General features: G+C 45.7%; 6 protein-coding genes across 6 annotated transcripts; 3 read left to right on the top strand and 3 right to left on the bottom strand.

The window, feature by feature from the left end:
* Positions 1-6,975: 6,975 nt before the first annotated feature.
* F5147DRAFT_761255 (uncharacterized protein) lies at positions 6,976-8,355 on the top strand (the record flags this gene model as incomplete). The annotated part of the gene is made up of 8 exons (XM_041440520.1): positions 6,976-7,050; positions 7,114-7,175; positions 7,234-7,303; positions 7,390-7,443; positions 7,619-7,752; positions 7,851-7,885; positions 8,015-8,091; positions 8,143-8,355. 8 exons carry the CDS (start codon positions 6,976-6,978, stop codon positions 8,353-8,355), a joined length of 720 nt encoding a protein of 239 aa, XP_041292210.1.
* A 1,426-nt stretch (positions 8,356-9,781) lies between these two features.
* On the top strand, positions 9,782-11,222 carry F5147DRAFT_697079 (UbiA prenyltransferase family-domain-containing protein; the record flags this gene model as incomplete). Its single annotated transcript, XM_041437493.1, has 5 exons — positions 9,782-9,894; positions 9,923-10,067; positions 10,131-10,515; positions 10,567-10,895; positions 10,945-11,222. 5 exons carry the CDS (start codon positions 9,782-9,784, stop codon positions 11,017-11,019), a joined length of 1,047 nt encoding a protein of 348 aa, XP_041292211.1. The 3' UTR covers positions 11,020-11,222.
* Positions 11,223-11,747: 525 nt separating this feature from the next.
* On the bottom strand, positions 11,748-15,737 carry F5147DRAFT_613333 (uncharacterized protein). Its single transcript, XM_041432480.1, has 12 exons — positions 15,169-15,737; positions 14,854-15,118; positions 14,698-14,804; positions 14,353-14,648; positions 14,157-14,298; positions 14,012-14,105; positions 13,927-13,961; positions 13,830-13,872; positions 13,338-13,772; positions 12,773-13,290; positions 12,274-12,717; positions 11,748-12,219 (listed from the first exon to the last, which is right to left on the bottom strand). Exons 1-12 carry the CDS (start codon positions 15,457-15,459, stop codon positions 11,800-11,802), a joined length of 3,090 nt encoding a protein of 1,029 aa, XP_041292212.1. The 5' UTR covers positions 15,460-15,737; the 3' UTR covers positions 11,748-11,799.
* A 417-nt stretch (positions 15,738-16,154) lies between these two features.
* On the bottom strand, positions 16,155-18,198 carry F5147DRAFT_636572 (cytochrome P450; the record flags this gene model as incomplete). The annotated part of the gene is made up of 10 exons (XM_041432917.1): positions 17,999-18,198; positions 17,857-17,946; positions 17,491-17,809; positions 17,294-17,433; positions 17,131-17,246; positions 16,965-17,079; positions 16,901-16,914; positions 16,580-16,848; positions 16,403-16,528; positions 16,155-16,350 (listed from the first exon to the last, which is right to left on the bottom strand). The coding sequence occupies exons 1-10, from the start codon at positions 18,087-18,089 to the stop codon at positions 16,155-16,157; spliced, it is 1,476 nt and encodes a 491-aa protein (XP_041292213.1). The 5' UTR covers positions 18,090-18,198.
* Positions 18,199-18,765: 567 nt separating this feature from the next.
* Positions 18,766-21,201, top strand: F5147DRAFT_697083 (cytochrome P450). The gene is made up of 12 exons (XM_041437494.1): positions 18,766-19,148; positions 19,204-19,346; positions 19,411-19,583; positions 19,637-19,703; positions 19,771-19,855; positions 19,920-20,141; positions 20,189-20,202; positions 20,253-20,481; positions 20,534-20,576; positions 20,631-20,756; positions 20,812-20,955; positions 21,009-21,201. The coding sequence occupies exons 1-12, from the start codon at positions 18,923-18,925 to the stop codon at positions 21,109-21,111; spliced, it is 1,575 nt and encodes a 524-aa protein (XP_041292214.1). The 5' UTR covers positions 18,766-18,922; the 3' UTR covers positions 21,112-21,201.
* Positions 21,202-21,398: 197 nt separating this feature from the next.
* Positions 21,399-24,474, bottom strand: F5147DRAFT_653277 (alcohol oxidase; the record flags this gene model as incomplete). The annotated part of the gene is made up of 25 exons (XM_041433764.1): positions 21,399-21,430; positions 21,487-21,513; positions 21,565-21,637; positions 21,687-21,751; positions 21,807-21,839; positions 21,889-21,933; positions 21,987-22,076; positions 22,133-22,190; positions 22,238-22,320; positions 22,378-22,592; positions 22,647-22,731; positions 22,785-22,908; positions 22,961-22,979; positions 23,029-23,204; positions 23,260-23,328; positions 23,377-23,403; positions 23,443-23,481; positions 23,533-23,591; positions 23,641-23,705; positions 23,754-23,943; positions 24,008-24,058; positions 24,085-24,162; positions 24,210-24,309; positions 24,363-24,370; positions 24,420-24,474. 25 exons carry the CDS (start codon positions 24,472-24,474, stop codon positions 21,399-21,401), a joined length of 1,866 nt encoding a protein of 621 aa, XP_041292215.1.
* Between the last annotated feature and the right edge of the window lie 269 nt (positions 24,475-24,743).

Raw genomic sequence — 24,743 nt, forward strand, 5'->3', positions numbered from 1 at the left:
AGGAGGAGGAATGGGAATTCCACCGTCATAGGAAGGTGGTGGAGTCGCAGTCGTTCGTTCAACTGGTTGTGGAGATGGTGGGCGAGCGACTCCGGTGACTCGTTCAGCAACGATGTGAATAGCTTCCTGGATATCTGCCCTAACCTCCTGAGGGATAAGACGCAGAGTGTAAGCACGAATGCGTTTCTGTAAATGCATGATGCCATGCTGAACACGTGGTTCCTCCACATGTCGTACAAGTCTTTCAATGAGCTCGGCGGATCTGATGACGTTAACGAGGAGATTGACGGAGAAGGTGTTTCGGTTGATAAGGATTTTATTGATTTCAATGGCATGTTGGGGACAAAGGATTGCGGCTTCGATGAGAGTGAGGTCTTTGATTTCTGAGATGAAGGATTCAAATCTTCCTTTGTCGGAGGATAGGTCGATTGGGGTGAACGTGGATTCATAGGGGAGAGTGTAAGAGACTGGGAAGGACATATTTTTTTATGTTGATGGGGAGATATCACAGTGAGTGTTTTCTTTTATAGATCGAAAGGGTTTCTCCGGCATTTTCCAGGTTCTCTTCCGGGATCCACTCGTTGCTAGCAGAGGAATATCCTTTCCATGATACAAGATAATGGCGACGTTTGCTGGTACCTTTGTGAGCCAGTATAGCTTCTATTTCGTATTCTTCTTCTTCTTCCAGAATGTCAGGTGGTGGTTCCAAGAAGTTTGGACCGTGAACATCATTTTCGCTATAGGACGATAATAGGGAAGCATGGAACGTAGGATGTATTTTCCATTGCGGAGGTAGTTGGAGTGTGAACATGATCGGAGATAGTACGGCAGAAATAGGAAAGGGGCCATATCTTTTCGGGGCGAGTTTCCGCGATGGGAGTTTTAGACGGAGATTGGTTGCAGATAACCACACCTTATTGCCTACTTTCCATGGTTGGTACTTCTGGCCGAAGGATCTTTCCACCATTCGTTGCATAGCGATGTTGTGACAGGCTATCGCTTCTTCTCTGATCTTTTGAAGAAGTCGAACTCGTTCCTCCACGGCTGGTACTGTTGAATCTGCCAAGACATGGGGAATTCCTTTAGGCTCATAACCCATCATGATGTAGAAAGGTGAAGCATTTCAGGCGTCATGCTTTCTATGATTGTGAACAAACTCTGCCATGGGAAGGTGTTCTACCCAATTAGTTGGGTCGTTGCTGCAATAGATCCGTAGGTATGTTTCTAGTTCTTGATTGAGTCGTTCAGTCTGTCCATCAGTCTGCGGATGATAGGTGGTGGAAGGGGCGATAGAATAATCGAGGAGTCGAGCTAATTCCACGGAGAATTTTGAGAGAAATTGGGGTCCTCGGTCAGAGATTACTTTGTCGTGTAATCCGAAGCGTTTGAATATGTGTTTCAGGAACAGTTTGGCTACCCCTTCAGAGGTAATATTTTTATGGCAAGGAGTAATTATCACCCCCTTACTAAGCCCATGGTCTACCACGACCATGACGGAATCAAAACCAGAGGAAATGGGAAGATCCGTGATAAGATCGACTGAGATCTGTGAAAAAGGGCGGGTGGCAAGGGAGGAAATGGGGATGAGAGGTGGCGTAACGGGATGTGTATCAGCCTTCATTTGCTGGCAGGTGGCACATCCTTCAACGTATTTCCGGATGAAGGCTCCCATACCAGGCCACCACGCTTCGCGTTTGACCAATTCCTCGGTTTTAAAACGTCCAGGGTGACCAGCAGTTGGATGGTCATGGTATCGAGCCAACATAGTTTTGCGGTGTTCAGGAGCAATATACGCGCGGTTCTTGTAAGACAATATCCCTGAATCTACTTTCCAATCACTTAAAGCAGATTTCATGGGGGGAAGACAGACACCATTGAGGGCGTCTACGGCAGTGGCGAATAGTGGGTCGTTAAGTGCATTTGAGCTGGCAAGGGTAGCGCGAAGGTCGTCATCAATGAGTCGGACAAACATGGAATCGGGAAGTAGGATGGTGTTATCGTTATCGGAGGATCCGGTATCATGGTCTGATCGCCGAGATAGGGCGTCAGGTACAGCTAATTTAGAGCCAGGAACATGATGTAGCTCCAGGTCGAAGTCAGTTAGAAGCATCTGCCATCGTGCTTGTCAGCGAGATAAGTGTTCAGCTTTCTTAAAGTAGAGCAAGTTCATGTGATCTGTGAAAACTATAATCGGGGAGGGATGTCCTTCAAGATAATGTCGCCATTCGGTTAGCGCACGAATTATGGCAAGGAGTTCTCGGTCAAAGATTGGATAATTTCGTTCGGCTGGGTTGAATGATTGCGATAGATAGGCACAGGGATGATAGACACCGTTTTCATCTGTTTGTAATAGAACTCCTCCTGTTGCCACTAAAGAAGTGTCTGTGGCAATAGCGAATTGTTTTAAGGGGTCTGGGTTGCGGAGTACCGGATGGGTGGTAAAACGGGTTTTCAACTGGTCGAACGTTTCCTGATGTTGAGCGTTCCAAGAGAAAATGGTATCCTTTTTGGTCAGATCGATAAGAGGGCGAGCGATATCCGAGTAGTGAGCGACAAATGATCGGTAGAAATTGCAGAATCCTAAAAATGACCGAACTTCTTTAACAGAAGTAGGGACGGGCCATTCCTTGATGCCGTTGGTTTTTGCTTTGTCCATTTCTACGGATCCTGGCTTAATGATCATGCCAAGAAATTCGACTTCTTGAGAGTCAAACGTGCACTTTTCTGGTTTCAGAAATAGTTTTTCCGCTCTAATCTTTGTTAAGATCCGTTTTGTTCGTTCATGATGTTCTTCAAGTGTCTTTGAAAAGATAAGGATATCGTCCATGTATATTACCAGCCATCCTTCGTTGATTTCCTGATGGAATTCATTATCCATGAATGCTTGAAAGGTGGCAGGTGAGTTGCATAGCCCAAAGAACATTACGTTTGGTTCAAATAATCCGTGCTCCGTGGTAAACGCGGCTTTCCATCGATCATCCGGGTGGATGCGGATGTTGTTATATCCTGATCTAATATCCATTTTTGTGAAGAAGTTTGCCCCGTGTAGTCGTTCGATAAGAGTTGCCGGAAGTGGAAGGGGATAAGAGTTCTTTATCGTTTGATCATTAATGCCTCAATAATCTTGACAGGGACGAAGCTCTCCACTTTTCTTTCCTATGAAAAAGAAGCCACTGGCTTGTGGGGATTTTGACGGGGTGATAAAACCTTTTTCCAAATTTTCGTCAATGAATTTCTTCACCGCAAGCCTTTCTTTTGGTGAGAGAGGGTACACTTTAGACGTCCTTGGAAGGAACCCAGGTTTTGTTTCTATGCGGTGGTCTATTCCTGGTCATTCCAGGGGAAGTTGCTTTAGTCCATCTTTGGCAAATACATCCGCATACTCATGGAGGTAAGCGGGCACGAGTTCTTCGAAGGGTTTCTTCTGTTTTTCCTTTTCTTCCGTTGCAAACTCTTGCGCTTTGTTGCTAATTTTGAGAGGGGTGATAATCGGAATTTGTTCTGAAAAGGATGTTCCATCCTTTGTGAGAGGAGTGTCGAGTGAAATCTCTTGTATGATTCAAATGAATTCTCCGTCATCTAGCTTATAGGTAGAGACATCTTGCACCGGTGGGGCGCACCAAACATCTTCTTGAGTGTCAAAAAGATTGTCATCCTCCATTGGTAGTAACGGCGGTACATCTTCGGGGATTTCCTCGATGGAAGCAGAGAAGTTGGATGGTCGTTTCTTTAGTTTAGAATTTGTCCACTTTCGTTGTTCAGGAGGGATGCTGAGTTTTCGAATTCTTTCCGAGATTTCGATAGACTTTGGGGTACAAGGAAGTGAGAGAGTTCGTTCTGCCCAGTTGATAGAGGGATTCATCTTTTGGAGCCACGGAATTCCCAAGAGAATTTGGTCTCGTGTTCCTAAGTTGGTAATGTTGAATTTTCCTATCATGGTTCATTCATCAATTTTGATGATAAGGGTGCAGTACCGATTTACTGGTCCGCTGCTGAAATAGCTTCCATCTGCGGTTCGGATATTGAATGGTTTTTTTAGTTTTTGGGTTCTTATCCCGAGCTTTTTCACAAAGCTTTCGGAGATATAGGTTCCAGAAGCGCCAGAATCGATTACTGCGCTCGTTTCGACATTTTCCTGTTTTCGAGATATGAGAGTAATGGGAATGCGAAGTTCTTTTTTATCATTGACAGCTCGTATCAAACGTACAGGTTCTATTGGAGATTCCATCGTCGATATGTTTCTCCGTTTCAAAAATCCTCTTGAATGCGCCTAGTTTCTTCTTCCTCTTCTTCTACTTTGCGGACAAAGGGGGGTCCCTTTTTGTTCTGCGGACATTCCCGAGCACAGTGTCCGATCTGGTGGCAAGTGAAGCACTTTCCAACACGCATGTGTTCTTGGCGACTTTCATCCGTGAGTCGATCAATCACCATAGCATCGCGATCTCTAGTGGGTACAAATCTTTGATCCCCAAATCTTTTCTTCTTCTGTTGTATAGGGAAGCGGGATCTGATGGATTGTAACTGTGTGTGGCAGTTATCGATGTCGACTACTGCGGCGATGTAGTCATCGAAGTTCTTTGGGACGTTTCCAGCATTGAACATCTTGATAAGGATTCCTATGTTGAGTCCTTGTTGGAAGTGAAAGATTTTGGCGGTTTCTTCTTTGACTTTTGCCTGCGCGATCAACCTCTGATAATCGGCAATATAGGTCTGGAGATCTCCGGTTTTTTTGAGGGCTCCCAGCTTGGTCATTGCCGTTCCGGAGGGATCGATTGCGGAGAATGCTTTATTGAAAGCTTCTAAGAAATCTTTCATGGTACCATATCCTTTCTTTTGTCCGGAGGAGTCAATGAATTGAGCGTCCTCCAGAAATTCTTCTTTCCATAATCTGGCATTTCCTTCGTTCATAAACGACGTGATGAAGATGATGCGATGTTTGTCTTCTTTGTAGAGTTTATCGTTGATATCCATGTAAGTGTTACAGGACAGGAGGAATGATCTAGACAGATCCCTATCTCCATTGAATATGGGAGGGTGGTTTATCTTGTATTCGAATTCTTTGCCGCTGCTAGTGTTTGATGTCGACATATTGAGCGGGGGTACTGAAGTACCAAGGTTCAAGGCCTGTAGTCTTGGGGTGAGTGATGTCAGGTCTGCTGTTCGTGCTGGCCGTCTTGCTCAGCAATTCTTCTTGTTTTCGGTTTGTCTTCTTTGTTCTGTTGGTATCGGACACGCACAGATGTGTGGTGTCTTTCAACTTGAATCTTTTGTTACGAACTAGGATAGTTCTAACAACGACAACTCGACAGAGTTTTCGGTCGTTGAGATTCTCAGTCTCTCAGACAAGAGAGAGTTCTGTGGACTTAGTTAAAGGAGTGCTTTAACTAAGAATCGGGTCTAAAGACGACTTAAGATTGGAGGTCTTAAGCGAAGGATGTTCCAGGTAAAACCTAGTAAGATTCAAGTGAAGAATACAAGCGTAATACATGTGCTTAAATAGATCCATATGTGCGCACAGACCAAGTCATCGTGAGATAGTAAGTACAAGTCCAAGAAAGGAAGGCATGTTGTAAGAATGTAAAAGTATGAGATAATGGTTGTAACACAAACACGTGCTGATCTGATGGTACTCTCGCATGAAGACAATGACGAATGTCACCCTTATTGGTATGCTCGTCTTATATGCATATTCCATGTCGACATCTGGTATTGGGGTGAAGAGAATACACCATCGACATCGAAGCGCATGGACATCCTGTTTGTGCGCTGGTTTGGACGAGACATGAATTTTAATGGCGGGTTCTCAAGCAAACATTTGCATCACCTCGGTTTCCTCCCTGACGACATCGACTCAGACTCTGGTTGCTTTGGATTCATTGATCCCAACCAAGTTATTTGTGGGGTGCATCTAATCCCTGCATATGCTTATGGCCGCACAGAGAAATACCTTGGGCCATCATTTGCTCGTCGTGAAGAAGAGGGGGATGAAGACTGGTTATATTTCTATGTTAATATGTATGTTTTATCTATATTCTAATGATACCTTATGCTGACTCAAACTAACAGGTTCGTAGATCGTGACATGTTCATGCGCTTCCGTGGTGGCGGTGTAGGCCACAAGGTGATGCGAGAGTGGGATGAGCTCTTGCTGTCCGACGGCGCACCCAATACCATTGCAGCGCAGAGTGGAACTGATGATGATAACATTAGTTTAGACTTTGAGGATGGAGAGGACAACCTAGAAGAGGGAGAGGGACATCAAGATGAGGAAGAGAATGATTCAGATGTAGAGGCGGATGAGGACGAAGTAGACGATCCAGATGCAGTGATTGCAGACTTGGACGAGGAGCTTGACAATGATATACTCGCTCAGGAAGGATATGCTGCACTTTGACTTTTTTTATGTAGTATTAGGCGAATATGAGGTCAGAACATATCTGGGAGACATGCAGATGGTCTGAACTTACCTGAAGTACATCATACTGATGGCGACCTTACACGCACACGGATCAACTGTTGTGTGTCTCACAAACTTCCTATTGCGCTGACATAGTACAAACTTGATATGTCATTGCCCATACGCTTGTGGCGCAGGAAATTGTCCAAATAAGGCAGCGTCAGATTTCGAGAATTTCGGTGATGGACCCACTGGCAACAACGGTTGTGTTGTGTACCACATTTCACAAGCACCATGACTAAAAGCCACTCCCATCCCGGGGACGGTGTTACTGTTTCCTTTTGTATAGCTGATCTCTTCAAGAAGGTGCAGTATGACAAACTATTTTTGCTTCGAAGCTGTGAATTGAAATGCAATAGTACTAGTAATACCATGATGATACTGCCAGGGCTGTTCAAACTTCAAACGTTCTTTCAGTGCCTCATACCCACCAGTATTCAGCGCTAGCTTTTGACGGCTGGCAGGTGTACCTTTCATATCCCAGCCTCAACTAGACTCATCGAGTAACTCGCATATTCATGGCACAAGGCAACGTCACATCAGTAGATCCCTACTTGGTACAATTTGCACCAGACGACAAGGAAAATCCAAAGGTACCGCCATCTATCTAAAGCTTCCTCGTGCAAGCTCTAAAAATGTTCAACAACCAACTTCAGAACTGGAGCAGACGGAAACGTTGGTACCTGACATATTTTGCGGGGTTATTGGGCTTTAATGTGTGAGTTCTTCCTCTTCAACGCTGCAACCCGACAAATGACATTAATGATGTAATTTAGCACATTTGCTTCCTCGGCCCCTTCTGGCATTGCTACCCAACTTATGGCTCAGTTCAAGCTCTCCGAAGAGGTAGCTGCATTGACGATTCGCAGTCACCACTTACATGAGTGTAAGCTCTCATCTCTTCCATCTACTTTGACTTGACTGTCGTGTAGTTCGTCTATGGATGTGTATACCTGCTGTTCAAAGCATATCCTGTAGTGTTCACGGTAGGACACGGCTTTCAGCCAGGTATTTTGCTACGTTTAAGACTCGATTTGTATTAATCTGTTCCTTAGGGGTGTTGGGGTTGACTTACCTACCTCTGGTCACGGGCAGCATAACGGGCGTTTTTGGAGGGAGTCATGCATTTTTTGCCGTTCACCCTCATCTGACTTTTCCTAGTATCTCTTGATATTTCACCCTCAGTATGAGGCAGCGATGGATAAGCACAAAGCAGGATTGGTTTCTCCAGAGATATGTCTTAATCTGGCTATGTCTGGCGCACCCCTATTCGCCGTCACCTTCTTTTGGTTCAGGTAAGCCCAGTTGACATCCAAATGGTTTTGCAGACTCGCATTTCTTTATAGATAGACATCTTATCCATCCATTTCATACTGGACACCAATGATGGCAGGTGCTTTAATGGGACTCTCTTCAATTTGGATCTTTGTAAGAACTTCCATTCATATCAATTTTGATACATTAATGAGTTGATTGCGCTTTCTAGCTTGCATTATTCAACTATATCATCGGTACGATGAGAACTCTTTCTTTCCTCATTTACTCAGTTTTGTATAGACGTCTATCTTATTGCCGCTGCATCTGCCCTTGCTGCGAACACTGTTTTTAGAAGTGCTGCAGGCGCAGTGTTTCCTGTACGTCTCTTCTTTTGTAGCACTGGCAGTTGGTACATGATTCTCTTGCAGCTATTTGCGTCCCAGATGTACACTGCCCTTGATCCACGATGGGCTTCGACTTTACTTGGCTGTATTGCCTGCTTGATGATTCCCATCCCTATTGTGCTGAAACGGTTTGCATCTGATTTTTCTTTGGAGAATCTGGTGATTAATCATCTTTTGAAACACTGCTATGGTCCGATATTACACGCCAGGTCTCAGTTTGCACCTGCGCTTGTTTAATATGAATGCACCAATTTCGCTCCCAAGGACGTTTCCATAGTGTTGTCGATGAAGTTTTTAATTTTATCAGTACATACGTTCCTAATGGACAGCCTAGCTGAAAACCTCTACCAGAGTCGAGGGATAAGCTCTATATTCTCTGTAAGAGTTTATTTCCCATGGGGTTTCTTTCGGTAAAATTATCCCACTTACATTAGTAGCAAGTCCTTTGAAATTCAGTGTGTTCTTGGCTAAGATTTGATTAAGATAGATGTATCGCTTGTGTCGGAGTAGAATAGAATAAAAGGACCAGCGAAGGAAATTGAGCGCTGAGCCGCGATGCTGTGAGCTGAATTTCCAAAACAACGTTCTACAAGGGGGAGCCCCTATATGGCGATTACCTATATCCGCTCTAACATGAACGGAGGGCTGATGGGGGTACGAGGGCATTCATGAGTTGAGAGATGCGTAAGGCACCGGGGGTCATGTATTTGTCCTCCATGGAGTATATTCTCGGTAGGACAAAAATTACGCCAGAAGTATCTGGTTCACCGTCTCCGTGACCTGCTCACTTTCAGCATGGGGATAGTCGCTGAAACCTTTACAGGAACATCCGCGGTCCCATCTCTGAGCTCCCCAGTGATGATGTTTCAAATTCATATCAGCACAGACTGCAGAACTGCGGCCGGCCACTCGTTTCCACCGAGGACTGGTGAAAAAGTTATATTGCCTTACATATATACCATTTATCTGCAGAGGCCATCTCCTTTCTATCTTCATTGGTAAAAGCAATACATGTGCATGAAGGCTGCAATTGACGTAACGCACTCTAATGGACTCCTCGGTACAAGTGCTCTCCTTCTCGTCATCATGCCATCGGGTTCTGATGGTAGTACCATGTTGATCCCGAAGTCATTTCGCCATTACGATACTGACGATACACACATCAGAATGCGATTTTTGTTCGCTAAACGTCAATACGTGAAATAAGCAAGCAGGCTTCAAAAAATAGCTTAAGTACCTTTGCAAAAAAAAAAAAAAAACAGAACACAAGAACGATGTTAGCCTGTTAATAGGCCTGAATGTTGTGTTTGCGAAACGCCGGAGAGTAGCTTTGCATATATTTACTCCTGTTTTTGGCACATTCCGTTTTCACTTATGGCCCGCCCGCGCCACTTTCCACAGTCTTTTACTATCTGAGTCAAAGGGTACGTCAAATTTCATCCCTACAATATTCGTACTAGCCTACTACCGTAAGAATACTCACACTTTTCTATCTAGGTGCTTCGCCACTTCGCTTTTCGAAGTGACCGTTGATCCGTTTAAGTTGGTCCGGCGCCCTTGCAAGCGGCGCCAACCCGTCGCATAAATTTTATCACGAGCTTTCACACTGGCTGGCATGCAACTAGTCGGCTATTTTGCACATGGTACACCCCGGTCGATCAAGATGCGGCCAAATAGGTGGGGGAAAAGGTTTTGCCATAATCGTGATGGCATTGGTGAGTCGTCACTAGCAACTTATCAGCCTAAAGAAGCGAACAGGCGTAGTTGTACAGCCCTGTTCATGGCTACTACAAATTACTTTAAGCTGCACTGTTGATGCTTTGTTCTTGAACCGTCGGTTAGCCACGATGCAGACCAGCGCTTTTACACGAAGTGATACATTATTCGGCATGCTTTTGACAATATTTCTGTTTGTCAAGTCAGACATAAAAACTACGTTAATTCCTATCGTAGATCATTAATTCGTAGTGAAGTTCAACACTGATCAATCCCACATTGTACCCTACTTGCAGACGATATTCAGTGTCAGTTCAGCTCCCCTTTGCACCCCGCATCGCATTGTTCCAGTGGTTTGGTGGATATTTTTGCATCTCCTGCAGTTCGACACATCCAATCAAATACAAGATGTCGAAGAAGACGCAAAAAACAAGCCCATTCGCCCACTGCCAGCCGGTCTAATCTCGCTGAGGCATGCCATCATTCTTCGCTGGGGCTTAGTACCAGCTTGTTGGATCATATCCATCTTACACGGTGGTCCTGTGTTATTTTCTAGCGTGGCTCTCGTGCTGTTTACTATCTTATACAATGAACTACAAGCACACCGTCACTGGCTCACAAAAAACGTTGTAACTGCTATAGGTTTTGCTTCGTTTGAAATAGGAGGAACGTTGATCGCAGGCGAGTAATGTATTTTCCGGTCTGATACACACTGGCTGATGAATACTGAAGGCTGTGATGCGTCGCACATGGACGCTGCAGCATGTCTGTCTGTCGCGATAAGCACAGCAGTGTTTGCTACCACCATACATACCCAAGATTTCAAAGACGAGGAAGGAGACAGATTAACCGGCAGAATGACCTTACCGATCGTGTCACCACAATTGGGTCGTGCCTCGGTCTTGCCACTTCTTGCATTTTGGTCGATCGCTGTCAGCTTCGTGTGGGAGTTGACTTGGGCTTACAGTATCCTGCTTCTGTGTTTCTCTGTGCTGATCGGCGTTCGATTCTTGTTATTGAGAAGCAGGGCAGCGGACCAAACATCATTCCTTCTATACAACGTTAGTCCCAACTCACCTACGTATCGCCTCTGCGCTCAAATTTTGTCAGGTGTGGTTGTCGGCAGTGCACATGTTGCCAGGCTATTGGCGGTACCTCCAGTATCAGGACCCTTTCCTCAAATAACCACTTCCATGGTTTCAATTATGCTGCAGTTCAAATCTACTTTAAGAATGAAACGTTCATTGACGACACTATGTAAAATACTCTTTCCCGTCACTGTTTGGTTATATACCAATGTCCATACTTATAATATGTAGATACTTACTCCGAGCTATTGACCTTAGTTTTAGTTTTATTGCCCCAATTGTCCGTTATTATAATATACCGAATATACCACGTTGTCTGGCGCCCAACTTTAGTCGGTTCATCATATCTTGTTATAGTCGTCACCCCCCGGCCTATCATATCGTCCGTCCCCTAGCTACCCAGCATAACCACTGTTACGTGCTGTGTCTACAGCCTAGAAGTCCTGTCAACCGTAAACAAATACCTGTTCAAACAGCGCAGGCTGAAACATTAAAAGATAGCCGGTGGTAATTAACAAGTACGTGTGTCCATCCCGTACTGTTTTAATATATATTACATTTGTGTCCATTGAGGAGGGTATCCTGTGTAGGGCAATACGTGCTATTCTACTTGGAACCCCGGTGTCCTTTGTTGTACCGAAATTGCGAATGCCCTGATGTGAGGCGTGCCCTCATTAGCCCGCCGTTCCCATCCCGTACTTGCAGGCTGGCCTGTCAGCCTAAACTCGACATTCGCCATTCGCTCTCATGAGCTGTGCTATCCACTCCAGTGTTCAGAAAATCGCCATAAATGTACATCACAATGCTCTTCCGGATTTCATACCAGATCATCAAATTCTAATTCGAAAATTTGCATGTCCAGACCGATGTACATTATTTATACACTACTCGATGAACCATTTGACTTGAGAATGAAGTTCACGTACTGTCCGAAGAGTTCTGGGGTTATGTGTGTTCGAGAAAAGCTTTCAGACAAAAGCTTCGTGTTTTGTACGCTGAGTACACGATGCCTGCATTGAGCTGCATTGGACAGCCATTGTTCGAAGAATGGTAGAAGCTGCTTCGCCTTCAAGACCATCGGGCTATTTCGCACTGAGTTGAGCCATTTCTCGTTGGATACGAGAACTATCGAATTCCCCGATGCCTCAACCATCCATTGTAGAAAATCCGAGCTGGCGAGTTCTTTGGGACTATCGATGTGCCGCACCAAAAGATTGGTAACATCACTGTGAGGGTCCTTTAGTACGATGTCCACCAAGATGGCTGTTGCAACATCAATCGGCGTCCATGACAAGTTCTATAATAGGAATCAGATCATTGATGGAGTATGGAGGTTATTTGAATGACGAACCGGAATCTGAGAGGGCATAAGCTTCAGAGAGAAACAAGCCTGAATGAAAATAGGAATATGTTCCATCACATTCCATGCGCCTAGCGTGGTATTGCCAGCGAGTTGTCCAGCACGCACAATCGTTACTGGTATATTTGCGGCTCGAGATGCATCAATTAGAACCCTTTCTGCAACATACTTCGATTGCGCATAACCCTGATCGAGTGGTAAACTCGACGAGTTGAAAGGAACTTCAGGGACAGCATGTTCGGGCCCCGAGTAGTTCGCAACAGCAGAAACGCTGGAGATGAAAAAGATGCGTGGTGCCTTTGTGCGAACGCTAGAAGCAGATAGTTCGAGCATCGTATGTAGGGCACGGACATGGGGGTCGAGAAAATGTTCCAACTCGTGGTTGAAATTCACGTCCCATGCGCAATGAACGATGTGGGTAACGTCTCTATGGATCTGATACGCGTTGCAACTTATCAGAGCTGAAATTCCCAAGATTCGAGATACTGACCTTCTGGACGGTTTCCGAATCTAAACCAAAGTCGCTTTCTCCAAGATTCATAGACCAAGATTCGACCTTCGTGTCTCCTTTGCCTGACGCAGCCTCGTATCTTATTCGCTGAGTATGGGCACCCGACGAACGAGGATTCGCGCGGTCTAAGCAGTAAACAGCGTGGACTCCTTCCCTCCGTACGAGCTCTGACAAAACGTGGCTGCCGAACGTGCCTGTTGATCCTGTGAGGAGCACAATCAGGCGATCGTCGTCCATATTGCTGGATGTGTGTTCCAAGTACGATAAACGACTGGCTGGAGCAGGGTTCGGAAACGTCCACTTCTTGATGATCGCATCTATGTGTTCTGCATTATTACGATGCATGTTGTGCGATATTCTCCCGGTGATTACTTGATGCAGACTAACGATGGATGAATATTTGTAGACGATATTACGAGGTAATTCTGTGTCCCTAACGAGTTTCCAAAGTGGCGTTAGGTAGGCTGTAAAATTCGCCGCTGATAAGGAATCCATGCCTAGAAAGATATGAGCTAGCTATCATGTAAATTGCAAGAATACCAACCACGGGAGAAAAGGTCATCTTCAACAGCAACCTCCACCCCAAGTACACGGGCTGCGATTGCCTGAATATACATTAGAACGCCCTTATAATCATCCTTTAATGGCAGAGGTCTAAAAGGAGACCCAGAGTCCAGAGCTGCATACGCTTCCTGGATCTCTTGAGAGTAAAGAGCGAGTGTCTCGTGGCGTCGGATGGTCCCTTTGTCTGTCAGACCGAAAGGTTTTTTCGGATCTCCAAGGATAACGAGAGCTTGTACGACGCGAGAATGCTTTGGAATGACGGAATTCATGTGTTGAATGGTTGACCGTAGGGATGTGGCAAAATCAGGATTGCTCCAGGATATTGCCTTGGGAAGAACAAGCAGCCCATTTTGCAAACGCCCTTCGCCAAATACAATCGCGCGTTCCACGATGGAATTCTTGAGTACAAGTGACTCTATATCGAAGTTCAGAATTGCTACCTGACCTTTCAAGAGATCATGAAACGCCCTACCAAGCTGTTCGTTGTCAGTCTTCTCTCCATTACAGAGCACAGTCTTAGAAAAGAGATATCAGCGTGCTACATTCCCTCAAAAAGAAGCTCAACTAACCACACTACTCATTCTTCCTGCGTGTTTCCAGAGCCCTGTACAGTCATGTTAATGAAGTAACTTGCGTGAAAATTATTTGGGATGCCTTTTCTTGTTGGATGCTCCCGCCATAGGTCTCCAGGGCTGAAGCCAATAGGATCGTGATGATTGACTAGGTCAGAAGACACAAAACGGCCTGGCTGGACAGTATGGTCAAATTAAGCCAGGTTAAACTTTTTGAAAAGAAATACCTTGACAACTAAACGTCGCAGATCACTGGCATTTGGTACATCCACCAATATTATTTCAGATGGATCGATGAATCGGATGTAAGGCCAGTCGAGGGGATCATCAGAGCTGATATCTGCCACAGTTAATTGTCCGGTCTCAGTGCTGTGTTCAAAGATCAGAAAGTAACGCCATCGATGGTTAGCAGAGGACACTAACGTTCCAAAGGCCGAAATGATATTCACGCCATGACTTGCTAATATGTTACCAACAGGCTCTTGTAGCGGTGCGCCAGCAAACAAGACCATATGTGTAGAGCCGAGTGTTTGTATTGCTCCTTCTCCCATCAAGGAGATCTGTTCAAGTAGGGACGGAGGGGTAGCACAAATTGCACCATTGAATCGGCTGAGAATATGACACAGTAATTCTCCTGTGCAAGGTCGCGTGGATTCAATCACTACCGGTATGCAGCCTGCACCGATAGTGAACTTGGTTAAGCAAGTAAGCCCCACCGTCTGCAGATGCGCATGAGTAAACCGATGAGACCTCAATGGATGCATTTACATGAAACATAGGCATAGGAGTGCACACTACACGGCCCGGAAATGGTGTCAATCGCATGGTTTGGTCGTACCACTGTCTGTGAGTAATTGGTATCAGTTTGGGGTGTCCTGCAATATCTCGAAGGTTAGATTGACATAGAGAGACGATGTCGCATACCTGTTGATCCTGAAGTATGAAGATTATACGCGACCATATCTAGGTCTAAGTCCAGGTCTTGATTGATGGGAGGGTAAGTGACGGGGGTTTGTAGAGTCGTCCCATCATCGCCCTGTAGAGGAATGATTTGAAGATTTGGGACTTGGCGTTGTACGAGATCGACGAGGTCGGGATGAGTAGCGTCAACGAAAAGACACTGAGAACCGGAGGCACGAACAAGGTGTATTACACCTTCAGGACTATTCTTGTCAGATATCAATGTCGGCTTGGAATGATCAGACTTTATTCGCAGGTAAGAAGAAAGTTTAGACACACAGTCCATCTGTTTAGCAAGGCAGCGAGGAACCCCACAAAGAGATCATAGCCACTGCGCGCGAAGAAACATACATTGACTAGTGGTGCTCCGCATCGCCTTCGTGAAGGGCCGGAATGTAAGAACCGTTGTGAAGTTGCAGTAGCGTCCTTGATCAAGTCTGCCCTCGTTCTATCAGAAATTGAGAGGGTTGAGTCACTATCAACCTTGACATTCCAACAAAACGTAGAAGCTGATTGATCGCTGCAAAATTGCTCGAAACTGTCTGGCAAAGTACAGGCTGAGGAATTCATCAGTGTCTGAGATGTGACGCGTGATTAGTAGGCGTCGTGAACTTCTGTCAAGTGGATGTGTACTCGGTACTAACGCTCTTGGAAAGAACTCCAAGTATTTCAGTGACTTGAAGGCGCGCACGTGTGAGCCCCAGGCACTTTGAAAATAGAAAGTAGCGCCCGGTGTACCGCAGCTGGTGTGATTCGGAGTCCAGCCGCATCAGTATCAGATCACGGCGCTCCTACATAACACCATTTTGTGGATCCTGTATGAGCGGTGATAAAAGTTTCACCGGTGCGAACGCCGCATGAATCAAACACTTTGACAATTCCGACTTCGTACACCCTTTACCGTTTCACATTTTCACACGTTTATTTATATCTCTCATCTCTCGTCCACCAATACCAAGCTGGATGACAGCCGTCTGTTGATATCTATAAGCGTAGTTATCCAGCTCAGTATACGTCTGTCGAGCTATTCTGATAGCAAATAAATGATTTTCCGATTGTCATAATAAGTATGTTTCCAACGTAGACCAGACCCCTCGGTGGTACCTGATGTGCATTACTTGGTCTTGCACTAAGAAACATACAGCCCAGTCAGGCGGTGTTGAGTGTACAGATCACAACTTTCATCCGCAAACAAAGTAATTCAAGATAGAATCGCATTTCCGCTACGCGGTATGATACGACACTTGAATGGCAATGGAAGGCTGTCAGGTTGTCATCAGTAAAACATAATAATAAGTACATAAAACGGCCGCGAACCTCACAAAACTCGACGTATATTCAAGGACCACCTCTTCTTCGTTGCCGTCCTCTTTCAACGGCGGTCTGATTTCAAAAGTAGCCAGAAATTGACTGACGAATATGAACATCTGCAGGTTTGCAAGGCTCATTCCAGGGCATATTCTTAACGTCTGCTCAGCAAATGCAAGACAACCATGATGTGTCGTTTGCCTACCTCTTTCCAAATCCAAACGTGAAGTCTCGGGGATCCTTCGCGCTGCTTTCATGCCCCAAAGGCAAATGACGCTCAGGCATAAATTCATCAGGATCTCGGTAGATGCTCGCGTCGTGAGTCATTGCCCTAAATCCAACATTGTGATTTCTTCCTCTCAGAGTTTAGTGGCTAACCTACCAAATGTTGAACATCACCCAGGTATCTTGGGGAATACGGTAGCCCTTGTACGAGTCGGTTTCCATGGGCGACCTCGGGATCATAGGTGTCACGGGATTAAAGCGATGAACTTCCCTTATTACCGCATCGACGTATGGCAACGCAGCCATGTCAGACAGCAGGGGTTGTCTAGTAGACTCAGTGACGCTCATAATCTCTCGGTAAGCCCTTTCTTGGACATCTTGGTGCGCCATCATCAATATCAAGAAGTCCATAAATACCGCGTATGTCTGTAAAAAGGTTCGCGCCGTTTCAAAATGTCAGATAACACAAACAACTTACAGTCTCTACTGCGGCTAGCTGTAGTGTAAGAGAATGACCCGTCCTTTATAACAAATTTACACACCTGTATAGATGCTTGATGCTGCAGAGATGAGCTCTTCCTCCTTATATTTTGACGTGCCTGCAATGATGTCGCTGAGTGCGTCGGGCACCATTCCCCGCATCTCAGTACCGTCGAGCTTCGTGTTATGTTCGTTATAAGCAGGATACGATATAACAGATAAACGTACGATAGAACTGCGTGCCTGTCGGAAAGGTCGTGCAGTATACTCCATGAACTTTGTCCTAGCATCCCTCGCCCATGGTTTGAAAGCCATTCCAGGGAACCAGTCCGGTAAATACAATACTGAGATATTCAATAAGACTGTGTGTGGTCAGGCAAATATGCTTTACCTAGAGGCACAATATCAGCAAGCCAGCGTCCAGGCCGCAAAGCTTGTTGGGTGTGAAGAGAAATTTCGTCCCCCAGTTTGAGCTCATGATCTTCTACTTTTGTCCCGTATGTAAATCGAGTAATGAAAGACCCAAGATACCTTGGTATTCATAGAAAGACGTCAGTAAGTGACCGTGGTGTTAGATAGTATCCGCACCTTCGAATATGCTGCTTGAATAACTCCGGAGATTGTGCGATCTGCAGCATTAAGCTGGTAGTCTCTTCTTCAAGGACTGGACCCCAAGACCTTTGCGCCTTTGGATTGAAAGCACTTTGAAGGATCACCCGGGCCTTCTTCTGCCTGTCAGTATGATCCATGAATGCGATATTGTCTTGCCGTCCAGTGAGAGCCACCATTGACCAAGTCGGACGCCGGGCATAAAGCGTGGACTTCGTTTCCAATAGGTCCGTAGCTGCACTAGCTTCATTGACTATGAGGATGTCCCGACCAAAAGCATAAAGATATATTAATGGCCCTAAAAATAATGAGCTCGCAATGTATCGGACGAGGAAGAGATCATACCAAATATTTTGGACCAGTTAACAAACTCTTTCCATGGATGCTCCCAAGGCAATATCTGCTCGTTTCCAAACCAAAACGTTCCTTGTGGACCTGCATCACTGGCGTCACTCTGTGCGTTCGGCACGGCACATTGAACAATCACCTGGGGGAAGAGGCAAGCGCCGGGATCTGGCAAAGGCCCAACTGGCCAAAGCCAGCGTACAAAAACACGAACAGAGACCTAATGTGAACATCTTCGGTCTTCGGACATACGATAACTTGAATGGGCCGCGTTCTTATATTATGTTCGGCTGTAGCCCGAGCGTGCTCAGGTTATGAGATTGATACGGCCGCATTGATTTTGAGAGTAGTACCACCGTCACGGTGATAACGTTAATATTGTAATCAATTGGCGGATTTGATGATGTTGCTGAACAGCAGTGAGCAATTGCAAGAGTACTGGTAATGTCCGGTTGATGGGCCCGGGTATACTAGTTTCGGCATACTTTTTTTCTCTTCGGTTTCTGATTAGTAGTTCTTCGTTCCGGTACTAGTACTCGGTGTTGTTTAATTAATGTTACCTGTTCCAACTCGGAGCTTTTGCGCTCTCAGTGTTCGAACTGGAGCTTGAGACTCGATACTAACGCTCTTGGAAAAAACTCCAGTGACTTGAAGGCGCGCTCGTGTGAACCCAGACACTTTGAAAATAGAAAGTTGCGCCCGGTGTACCGCAGCTGATGTGGCTCGGAGTCCAGCTGCATCAGTATCAGATCACGGCGCCCCACATAACACCATTTTGTGGATCCTGTATGAGCGGTGATACCTTTTAGTTGGTAATTGATTAGGCATGGCCCATTTTGGGACATGCATATGCCATATGTAATTGAATCACTGGGCTCAAATTGGGCTAGTATTGTTACTCCGCGTAGTGCCTTCGCTGTTCGGAACCCCAAAGCAACTCTTTCCCAACGTTCAACGATATTAATGACACCCGCACAGCCTAGGTTTCGGCGGTGCACCGGTGATATTTAGGCTGAATGGGATCATCAAGCTGTTTCAAAGTGTTTCAGCTTTTACTTCCATTCACATGTATTCCAAGCTGATACTAGTAGGTTTTACCTGCTTGGCCGGTGCATTCGCTGTCTATTTGGGCCAAGTCGTTCGCAAAAGACTCAGACAATGCGAGCCAAAGGACATACACCAGTTCATACCGTTACCTCCTGGTCCCAAAAAAATGCCAATCATAGGAAACCTCTTCGATATTCCATTAGTTGACATGGCAAAGGTATTCGCAGAATGGAAAAGCTTGTATGGTTAGTTGTCCAGACATTTCATACAAAGTACTTTCGGCAAACATTCTTCTCATAGGCGACATCATCTACATTGAGGCATTGCAACAACGGATCATGGTGTTGAGCTCCTTCGAACATGCTAACGAACTTTTATCCAAGAAATCGTATTCCGATCGTCCGGTACCCATGATGTTAGGAGAGCTCATGGGCCTTGGCCAAGTAGGTGGTATTAGGATGCTGCCGTTGTTAGTGTTTTAACTTCGCTCTTGGTTGCGTGGCCTAGAGCTTTGCTTTACTTCGATATTGCGCTGCGTGGAAAGAACAGAGGAAGTTTGCTCATTTGGCTTTGAATGCTGGTGCAATCAAAGAATATAGCAAGCTGCAAACGGAGGCTGTCGTGTTGTTTCTGGACAGTCTCGTCGAGAACCCAAGGGACTTCATATCTCAGCTTCGGTTGTAAGTGGTGCACTTCATCATAGCGTCTTTCAGCTCACAGAAGGTAATTCAAGGGCTACGGGCCGCGCTGTGTTGTCCATGACATATGGTTTCCCAGTCAAAAGCTCGGAGACGATGAATGTTTGTGCGCTCTACTTGGTCAACAATAGACTTTTGTCTTACAAATATTCTTATACCTCCCTTCTAGTTTATTGCTGAACTGGAGATTATGATGGCCACTATAGGCAAAGGAATGATGCCAGGAGCATACGCTGTCGATATATTTCCATGGCGTCAGTAAATCTTGTGAAATTCTGTCCTCAGAAGTGCTGATATGAAGCATCTGCATGGTTCCAGTCAGATATATCCCTTCTTGGGTCCCCTTCAATAACATTCATGCCATTGCTGCAGAGGGCCGCACGCGCCTTCTTCGCGTTGTCGGACTACCCTTTGAATATGCGAAACAACAGTTTTCGTCGCCTTCACCAACCGCATCCTTCACCGCTACTTGTCTTCAGGTAGAAGGCGCTGCCGACATGGAACATCAAATACGGTGGGCTGCTGGTTCGATGTACGGGGGTGAGTTGAAGTCTTTGACGTTCCGATTTGACATTGACTCTCATTAGCTGGTAGTGAAACGGCAAGATTTCAATGCATTGATCATACATGTTCTGACGTTTCGAGATGCAGACCATGGGCACAGTATTGGCTTTCATTCTCGCCATGGCCTTGTACCCTGATATTCAAACTAAGATAAGGATGGAGCTTGATCATGTTGTTGGCCATGGGCAACTCCCGACATTGGATGATCGCTCCCGCTTACCTTATGTGAATGCTGCCATCAAAGAAATAATGAGGTGGAATCCAGTGGTTCCTCTAAGTCTCCCTCATTTTACAAGCAAGGAAGATGTATACCAAGGTCCGCGCAATTCTTTGAATCAGCAGGCATCTATTGAGTCATTTCTTCCAAGGGTTCCGCGTGCCTAAGGGAACAATTGTTTTTCCGAATGTTTGGTCAGCATTATGCAACTCATATAGATTCTACGGCGTGCTCATTCCGTTTTATAGGGCTATGTCTAGGGATAACATCAGCGGAATTTCTCCCGACGAATTTGCACCAGAGCGTTTTCTTGACGATTGCGTCGAAAGGACAGCATTGGACCCATATTCATACGCTTTTGGATTTGGTAGGAGGTGCGTGGCGCAGTGGCGACACTAATCTGATGTTCTGATGTCAATCTGCCTCAAGGATATGTCCCGGCAGGTTCTTTGCGGATAATAGTGTATTTTTATATGTGACTGGTCTCGTGTCCACCTTTGTCATATCTCCGACTGTTGGATCGGATGGAAGGAACTCTCTTTTGAGGGCGCCGTTTAGACAGGGTATGATGAGGTCAGTTGGGTCATGCACTACCTGAATGTTTTACTTACGACTAGATGGATAAGGTTCCCTGAATCGTTTCACGTTTGTATACTTCCCCGTTCTGAGAAGCTCGCAGAAGAACTCCAAGCCAGAGCTAGGGAGATGTCCAAGAATGGCAGTGAGTGACGCAGCAACTTGTAGCGAGAGCATGAGTAGATCCGTGTATCCTTATCTTATGAATCGTGATCTGTGATATACTATAGTGTCCGTCGTGTCTAGAAATACACGGGGCCTGAACTTAAGACTGACCACGGTGCATGAGGCTGGCCTTGAAGACATCTTGATGACAATCGATTTATTTGAACGTGCCAAATAGAACAGTTCTGAAAAGGTTGTTCAAGACGTATGCTTATTGGTACATGTGACTACGATTCTATTGTTATTGTACAACATAAACCAGCTGAGTTCATCTACTACTTGTGGGCCGCCTTGATGATGTCCGCAGCTAAGATCACCGGTTCACGATGAGAGCGAGAAGTTTCAGAAAGAATCGGAGCATACCTTGTTCTGCTATAGCATATGCCACAGCTGGAAAGATGATGTTAGGAGGTGTAGTGAAGCAATAAGCGATAAATTTACATTGAGTGTGGCTGCCAACATGGAGTGGGATGATCGACAAGTCGGCGATTCTGATATTGTGGGTGCCCCATACCTATAGGTCCATGGTTAAAACACGACAAATGATTGTGTTCGAGTATTACCTTGAGTTGAGGATCGACGACGCCGTTCAATTCCTTCGGAAGCATGGAACATGAACCAGCAGTATCTGACATGCAATGATTAAGCACCGTTGTGTATGCAGCCATGCAGAGAGAACTTACGAAAGGTCGTGCTGACATTGTTGCAAATCCATTCTAAATTCAGGTGAGCAATTTCACTCCAAAAATTGAATCATGACAGAACCTGCGATGGCGGCATCATCTTGACAGTCCGGTCCGGGATGAATTTCTGGAATGCATGCGGTATGAGTCTGTTTCACAAGGTGTGAAAACAACGCTTACCTTTGAGTCGGCCCTCTCCTTCTCCTTTCAAGGGAGGCGTCTGAGCTAACTTCCTGCAATACTTGACTAATTCAACCATGGTATCCAGGTCTTAAGATCGACAGGGTGTGTTAGAGTGGTGCGGATACGAGGAAAGTGTGCCTTACCGAATCTATTCTCGAAAACATGCGGGTCAATCGCAAGCGAATCTTTGGATGTAACATGCTATCAAATGCATTGGCGAAGAACTCATGGGTGAATTTGCCACTTACTATGGTTCCACGAGAAAGCGGACAGTTGGTTGCAAAACAGAGTGAAATATGCTTCTTCGAGGCATCCCACCCCTGCAGGGGTGCTGCAATGCAATAAGCATCAAAATCAGCCTAAATACAACGACGCAAGTGATACATACGCTTTGCGGGTCCTGGAGCCAGTATGACTTCGAGACTAGGGACCTTCTCCCGAAGATGCTCTGCTTGTATCTTGTACTGCGCGGCGAGTCCTGCGTCCTTCTCCTCAGTTTGCAAGGATGCGATTACTTTTGCATTGAGTTCGGGTGAGATATCAGCTAACGCAACGAATGCGATCTCGACAGTGTTAAGGTTCAAAGTGCCTTTGCCAGATGCACTAGCAATGACCTGTTCAGCCGGTACGATCCAATTGACTATTGAACCGGCTTACAACAGCTCTTGTTGCAAGCCAAGATTGGTGACGAGAGAGTCAAAGGTATTGACCTCCTGCTCGCCCGCAAAGTGATCCGTCAACTCTGAGTCAGGGTGAGTCAGTGACCATACGCTGGGTCGGTATTCCGCGACGCACCGAAGGTTACTCCTGTGTATAGATGTTCCTGAACATTCGTTCCAACACCAGGGAGGTCAAGTTTCACATCAATACCCGCCCGTCGAAGAACAGCGGGATCACCGATGCCAGACATTTCAAGTATCTAAGTAGAAAGTTATTCCATATCAAGGTAGTTATACATGAAGAACTCAAACCTTCGGAGACATAATTGTACTGAGGAAGTTTTTAGTTGCAGCAACTCAAATAGTAAAAAAGGGCTTACCCAGCCGTTAGGCACACTTCGCCAGCGACATTTGCCGTGTAGGTATTGTCGCTTTTGACAAATTTGACACCAGTGGCAGTGATTAATCCATTGGCTTTCGTTGTAATGATCTCGGTCACATAGGCATCAACGATGACCTTTAGGTTGGTACGGCCTGCAACTGGTTGATAATACATCTGAGCGATTGTGACGGATCAGTATCAACTTTGATTACAACTTCGAGGCACCCACGTTAGTAGCATAAGATCGATGATGCGTCGATGGGTCCAAATTGGACAGAGTGGGAGATGTTCCGCGGATCTGAGTGAAGATTAGGTGGAAAAGGTCGTAAGCGAATAAAGTATTTACCTCCCCGGAGAACTGGATGCGAAACTTCTTTCAGAACGTACAAGTGTGTCATTACAACGAACTTACCGCATCTTGAATAGTCGGGACATTGTGAGCCTCCATTGCCTGGCCAGCGATGTGAGATAGAATATGTCATTCTTAGGATACAAGCAATACCTTCCTGAAATCTTCCTCAAGGTTTGAAATAAGCGGAGGAAATGACGTGACGATGGGGCCTGAGATAAGTTGAGCAAGATTCATTATGCTATCAACGAAGCGACACACCATGCTCTCCGTGAAGCTTTGTATCATACGTCAAAACATCCGTGTTATGGTTCGGCTTCACAAACCTGGGAGGTGATTAGTGACGCAGCCCTCAGCATATTGATATTGTTGACCTCTCAGATTTCTTGGAATATGCCTGAAATTTTTCCCAAGTCCAACCATCGTTGCCAAGCGCACCCCATGCTGTTGGTGTGTTAAGGAGGCGTCGATCTAGGCAAATAAAGCTCGCCTTCAATGTGCTGGCGCGCTGGCTTATTCCAGAGGAGATTATTGATTGCGGAACTGCCTCCCAGTCCTTTTCCCCTGTAAACAAGAGCCGTTTGTTAAAGTAGCAATGACTCTTCGGAGTCAAGCAGGACAAACTGACCTAGGCCAAGCGAATATTCTGTCTTTGGCATGATGTTGTGTTTCCTTTGCGCTGGTTAGTTGCGGTCACGAGCCTACAGTCGGAGAGACTGACAGTTTTAAAGTTCCAGTCGTATTCAGCTTTGCCCATAAACAACCAACGTTGTTGAGGTATCACTAGACTTGATGTCAGGGACAATTCACGAGTATTCTGACAGACTGACGTAGATTGGCATCATCGATATGAGCACTGCCTGCCTCCAAGACAAGCACCGAAGTCGATGGGTTTTCTGACAGACGTGTCGCTAAAACGAGACCGGTAGTCTAGGCGCTATTGGTCAGTTTTCAAGTTAAGAGCCGCGAATGATCCTTCTTACTCCACCACCTGGAAGCAAGGTGAGTTACTCTACATCAGAAATTGATACAGAGCGCACCAATGATGATATAGTCAAAGACTTGTCCTTTGATTCCATCGACGGAGGTCAGCATTGTTCAGCTAGTAAGGAGAAATGAGACTCGAAGCCGTTCTTATAGAGAGACAGGCGCTGAGAGAAATGCTAGAACCGTGATTGGATATCGATCGATGATCATTGGGCGCATCTGCGCGAGAATATCTTGATCACGGAGATGATTGAGTTACAGTGTGACTAAGACCAACTACGCCTTTCAGCGGCACTAAATACCGACCCAGTTCACGGAGCTAGTGAACCCACAATTACCAAAATAGCCATGGGATGTGATGCTTGGTCTGATGAGAA

Source organism: Suillus discolor (assembly GCF_016758755.1).
Source record: "Suillus discolor strain FC423 chromosome Unknown F5147scaffold_31, whole genome shotgun sequence".
Classification (NCBI taxonomy): domain Eukaryota; kingdom Fungi; phylum Basidiomycota; class Agaricomycetes; order Boletales; family Suillaceae; genus Suillus; species Suillus discolor.

Excerpts from the sequence above, each read along its gene's own strand:
- F5147DRAFT_613333 (XM_041432480.1), bottom strand. The coding sequence starts at position 15,459 with ATGAATTCCTCAGCCTGTACTTTGCCAGACAGTTTCGAGCAATTTTGC. Across the intron at positions 14,649-14,697 it reads CTCCTATGCCTATGTTTCAT|ACGGTGGGGCTTACTTGCTT; the intron begins GTAAATGCATCC and ends GCGCATCTGCAG. Across the intron at positions 12,718-12,772 it reads ATTCGGAAACCGTCCAGAAG|ATCCATAGAGACGTTACCCA; the intron begins GTCAGTATCTCG and ends AACGCGTATCAG.
- F5147DRAFT_697083 (XM_041437494.1), top strand. The coding sequence starts at position 18,923 with ATGTATTCCAAGCTGATACTAGTAGGTTTTACCTGCTTGGCCGGTGCA. Across the intron at positions 19,347-19,410 it reads AGCTCATGGGCCTTGGCCAA|AGCTTTGCTTTACTTCGATA; the intron begins GTAGGTGGTATT and ends TGCGTGGCCTAG. Across the intron at positions 20,482-20,533 it reads CAAGGAAGATGTATACCAAG|GGTTCCGCGTGCCTAAGGGA; the intron begins GTCCGCGCAATT and ends ATTTCTTCCAAG.